This window comes from Corvus brachyrhynchos, unplaced genomic scaffold (assembly GCF_000691975.1).
Source record: "Corvus brachyrhynchos isolate BGI_N302 unplaced genomic scaffold, ASM69197v1 scaffold544, whole genome shotgun sequence".
Taxonomy (NCBI): Eukaryota; Metazoa; Chordata; class Aves; order Passeriformes; family Corvidae; genus Corvus; species Corvus brachyrhynchos.
In genome coordinates this window covers 3,684,013-3,688,590 of record NW_008238325.1, presented here as the reverse complement: position 1 = coordinate 3,688,590, position 4,578 = coordinate 3,684,013, and the positions used below count along the sequence as shown (strand labels likewise).

General features: G+C 44.5%; 2 protein-coding genes across 5 annotated transcripts in view; both read left to right on the top strand.

Moving 5' to 3' along the window:
* Positions 1–3,362, top strand: part of LOC103615703 (tubulin alpha-3 chain) — a 3,983-nt gene extending 621 nt beyond the window's left edge. The window contains exons 2-5 of the mRNA XM_008633778.2: positions 817–1,039; positions 1,575–1,723; positions 2,060–2,740; positions 2,967–3,362. Coding sequence (XP_008632000.1) covers positions 817–1,039; positions 1,575–1,723; positions 2,060–2,740; positions 2,967–3,263 — 1,350 coding nt within the window. The 3' untranslated portion in view covers positions 3,264–3,362. The remainder of the gene's footprint in view (positions 1–816; positions 1,040–1,574; positions 1,724–2,059; positions 2,741–2,966) is intronic.
* Positions 3,363–4,234: 872 nt separating this feature from the next.
* HPS3 (HPS3, biogenesis of lysosomal organelles complex 2 subunit 1) overlaps positions 4,235–4,578 on the top strand; it is a 19,322-nt gene continuing 18,978 nt past the window's right edge. For 3 of the 4 annotated variants that reach the window (XM_017734399.1, XM_017734398.1, XM_017734397.1), the window contains exon 1: positions 4,235–4,541. In XM_017734399.1, the coding sequence (XP_017589888.1) occupies positions 4,319–4,541 (223 nt within the window). In that variant the 5' untranslated portion in view covers positions 4,235–4,318. The remainder of the gene's footprint in view (positions 4,542–4,578) is intronic. The other variant, XM_017734396.1, reaches the window with a different exon arrangement.

Genomic DNA, 4,578 nt, shown 5'->3' with positions numbered 1-4,578 from the left:
GGCGGCGTGAGGGGTCGCGCGGGCGGCGCGAGACTCGTGCCGGATCTGCGGGGGTGGAGCGGAGACTGCGGAGTTTGATGAAGCTACCAAGGAAACGGGGAAGAGCAGCCCAGACACCTTGCTTTTTCTTTCCCATCTCAGCTTTTTTCTAGATACACTCTAACAGTAAACTAGAAAAGCAGCTTATTTCCATCTCAGGTGTAAGACAATTGAGGTATTGGGAGATTAAACATACATGGCACAGTTGCTTAGAATCAAAGGAGCGAGCTAAAAGGGGGCAGATTACAATCGATTGGGACTCTAAGACGATTTCACATAGGAATATGTATGAAAAAAATATGTACGAATTGCTAGGGCCTAGATAGTGCTATGCTTATTATACAGGAAAATGTAGTGAATGGTCCTGTGCAGGAAAGATTATTGCAACAGTTACCCAGTACGTGGTCTGGTAACAAGTCAAGGAAATTGGGGGGATATTATCTAAAGAGGTCTTCCAAAGACTAAAAGAAGGTGAAAAAGAGACTAGGCTGAATATTAAAGAGGGAATATATATGCAGCATTTTAAGGAATAATGAACTTGTATTCACCTATGTGTGCATAGAAACTATGTTGTCTTTAGGATCTTCCAATATTCTCAAAGTCAGTGCAGGTCAGCTAAGGTGAGTAGTGTCTTGCCAGCAGCAGACAACTTGTTCTCTTAAATTGTCACTTAAGAGCAAACAGGGAATATTCATTGCAGAAAAGGAAGATCATAGAAAGTACAACCCATGGGCAGGTAGCCCCATGTCTCATTATCATTCTCTTTTTACTTTGCAGCGTGAATGCATATCCATCCATGTTGGTCAGGCTGGTGTTCAGATTGGCAATGCATGTTGGGAATTGTATTGTCTTGAACATGGGATCCAGCCTGATGGTCAAGTGCCTAGTGATAATACAATGGGACGTGGAGATGATTCATTTAACACTTTCTTCAGTGAGACGGGAGCCGGTAAACATGTTCCGAGAGCAGTGTTTGTTGACCTAGAGCCAACCGTAGTTGGTATGTACCCAACATTAAAGGTCTTAAGTGAAAAAGTGAGGATCCGTTACAGATTCCCCACTGTCTTATTTTGTTTCTATAGAACACTACAGATTTTAAAACGTGTGTCTGGATGCTGTTTTGACATTTGAGGTTATTGTTATTTGAAAGAAATTACATAATGGTCTACAGGTAACAATATCTGGAAAACAAGAGAACTTCTTTACGATCTGGATCATCTTTCCGGACTGCTGCACTGCATACAGAGTTTTGTTTGAGTGCTGTCCAGTATCATGTCTGTACCTGTAATGTAGTTTTCTGAGTGATCTCTGTGTTCATTGAGTACAAATACTGCTTTGTGTGTGCCTGATGTTTACCCTGAAACAAAGGGGCAGAAGTGGTGCCAACTTCTTAAGACTAGTCAGACAAAGCTGTGTGTAGTCAGAGATGCTGTCTACACTCTTTTGACACACGTGCTTTGTGTGTAGTCACTAGGCAGCACACACAGAACTGAACAGATCAAACTTATGATGAGGTATTGTGGGTTTTTTTGTAGATGAAGTACGTACAGGCACGTATAGGCAGTTATTCCATCCTGAGCAGCTCATTACTGGGAAAGAAGATGCAGCCAATAATTATGCCAGAGGCCATTATACCATCGGAAAAGAGATCGTTGATCTAGTGCTAGACCGCATTCGCAAACTGGTAAGGATTCATGCTGCAAGTTAGTATTTAAAATAATTGATGCAGCTCTATAGCTAGCTATATTGATGGTTTGCTGGTTTTTTGTTAAGAAGTTTATGCATAGTTAATTGTTCAAAACAAAATAAACCTTTTATTTCCTTGCCTGCCCTGGGCCCCCTTTAAATAAAAATTCAAGCAGTTAAATCAGGACCTTTCGAGAACACTGTTTTTTTTATTTTAACAATGTAAAACTAGCTAACTTATGACAGAAATTATTTTGAATGATTATTTTAATACTGATTTCTCCAAAACCAGCAATAACTTTTTTTTCTCTCATTTTTTTTCAACTCATTATAGGCTGATTTATGCACAGGGCTGCAAGGCTTCCTTATCTTTCATAGTTTTGGAGGAGGCACTGGTTCAGGGTTTGCATCACTGCTCATGGAAAGGCTGTCTGTTGACTATGGCAAGAAATCTAAGCTGGAGTTTGCAATTTATCCAGCACCACAAGTTTCCACTGCTGTAGTGGAACCCTACAACTCAATTCTAACTACCCACACAACATTAGAGCATTCAGACTGTGCCTTTATGGTAGATAATGAAGCCATTTACGATATATGTCGTCGTAACCTGGACATTGGCCGTCCTACTTACACAAATTTAAACCGATTAATTGGGCAAATTGTTTCATCCATCACAGCCTCACTGCGTTTTGATGGAGCCCTCAATGTAGATCTGACAGAATTTCAAACTAACCTGGTTCCATACCCACGAATCCATTTCCCCTTGGTAACATATGCCCCTATCATCTCTGCTGAAAAAGCATATCATGAGCAGTTATCTGTGGCTGAAATTACCCACGCATGCTTTGAACCAGCCAACCAGATGGTCAAATGTGACCCTCGCCATGGCAAGTACATGGCCTGCTGCATGTTATACAGAGGCGATGTTGTGCCCAAAGATGTCAATGCAGCCATTGCCACTATCAAGACTAAACGTACCATTCAGTTTGTGGATTGGTGCCCAACTGGATTCAAGGTATGTAGCCTTTTAAGTGCTCGATATCTAAATGATTAGGAATTGTGTAGTCTTCAGAGGTGACAGTCATACTACAATGTTGTAATCTCCCTGTTAAATATTTTGATAAAGTGCAAAATAACTCTAAGCTATTTTATTTGTAATCATGGTGATTTTTGATTGTTAACAGAAATGAGTCTTTAAGCCTTAGCACTGCTAAGGAAAGTTCTCATTTGTTTTCTTGAAGGTGGGCATTAACTACCAGCCTCCAACTGTGGTGCCAGGTGCTGACCTTGCCAAGGTGCAGCGGGCTGTGTGTATGCTGAGCAACACAACTGCTATTGCAGAAGCATGGGCTCGGCTCGACCACAAATTTGATCTCATGTATACTAAGCGTGCCTTTGTGCATTGGTATGTTGGGGAAGGGATGGAGGAAGGAGAATTTTCTGAAGCCCGGGAAGACCTTGCTGCCCTTGAGAAAGATTATGAAGAAGTTGGCCTAGACTCGGTAGAAGCAGAGGCTGAAGAAGGAGATGAATATTGAGAAAACTAAAGCCTGGAAAAATTTATTTACCAAAAAAAAACAATTGCAGAACCCTGTTTGTTTTCAAATGTGTTTCTAAATAAAGTTCCAGAGATTATACTGCTGCTTTTTCTTCTTCACTATTAATGTGTGTATTCATGAGGGAAGGACCATTTGAGATGGCAGGTTTTGGTAGTGGATCTGTTACCTGCTTTAAAAGTGCATGGTAATTTTTACCTTCCGACATTGGCCTAGTAAAAAAAAAAAATTAATATCCTTTACCAGTATGGTCACATGAATAAAGCTTTAGAGACATATGGAAGCAGCTCTATCATGGAACACTTGGCTTATGTAAAAAGTGCTGAACCCGTTGGTTAGAGCATGGTGCTAACAGCACCAAGGTTGTGGTTTCAATCCCCATACAGGCCATTCAGCTAAGAGTTGGACTTAGTGATCCTTGTGGGTCCCTTACAACTGGGACTATTCTGTGAAATAACTAGGCTTTTGTTTGGGGGGTTTATTGGTTGGGGTGTGAATCTTTTTTTTTTTTTTTTTTTTTGTTATTAAGAAAGAATTGCTGTATTTAAATACAAAAAAGTCTCTAGTTTTGACTCGGAGACTGAAAGAACCCAGGTTTCAGCAGCCTAATGCATTAGGCACGCTGCTGCCGGCGGTAGCTGCTCCAAGCCGTGCCCGAGTGAAAGCCGATCCGCACACAAACCACCGACCAAACACCCGTCAGCAAGGTCTTCCATTTATCAGTCACCGTTCCCAGTCCGTCTCACACTCCTCAAGGATCACTTCCAGTTTATCTTCCCCCTCGAGAGCTCCGCCAGTGTATAGCGCTGCTCTGCCATGACGGAGGATTCCTGGCAGTGCTCACACAGCAACGGAGTCACGCTAAGGCCACACCGAAGCCCGTACGAGGGTACCTGCCCCGGGGCAGCCGCACACGGCCGCACCCGCCCTCGCACAGCGCCGCGCGGAGGCAGCTCTGCCCACCGCGGAAGTGCAGGGCGCCGCCCCAAGAGGCGGCGAGTGCTGTCTCCGCTGCTGCGGCCGAAACTTTCGGGACCATGGTGCAGCTTTACAACCTGCACCCTTTCGGGTCGCAGCGAGTAGTGCCCTGCAAGCAAGAACCGGCGCACTTCTGCTGCGGCCAAGACGTGCTGTTCGTGGCCAGCACGGCGGCCAGCTGTAGGGTGGAGGTGTTCGCCGTGCGCGAACAGGGCCGCTGCGAGGCCCTGGGCTCCTTCGCCACGCTGGGTCCCGTGCTGCGCATGGCGCACAGCTCGGCAGGGCAGGCCCGGCGGCCCCCGGGGTCGGCAGCGCTCGG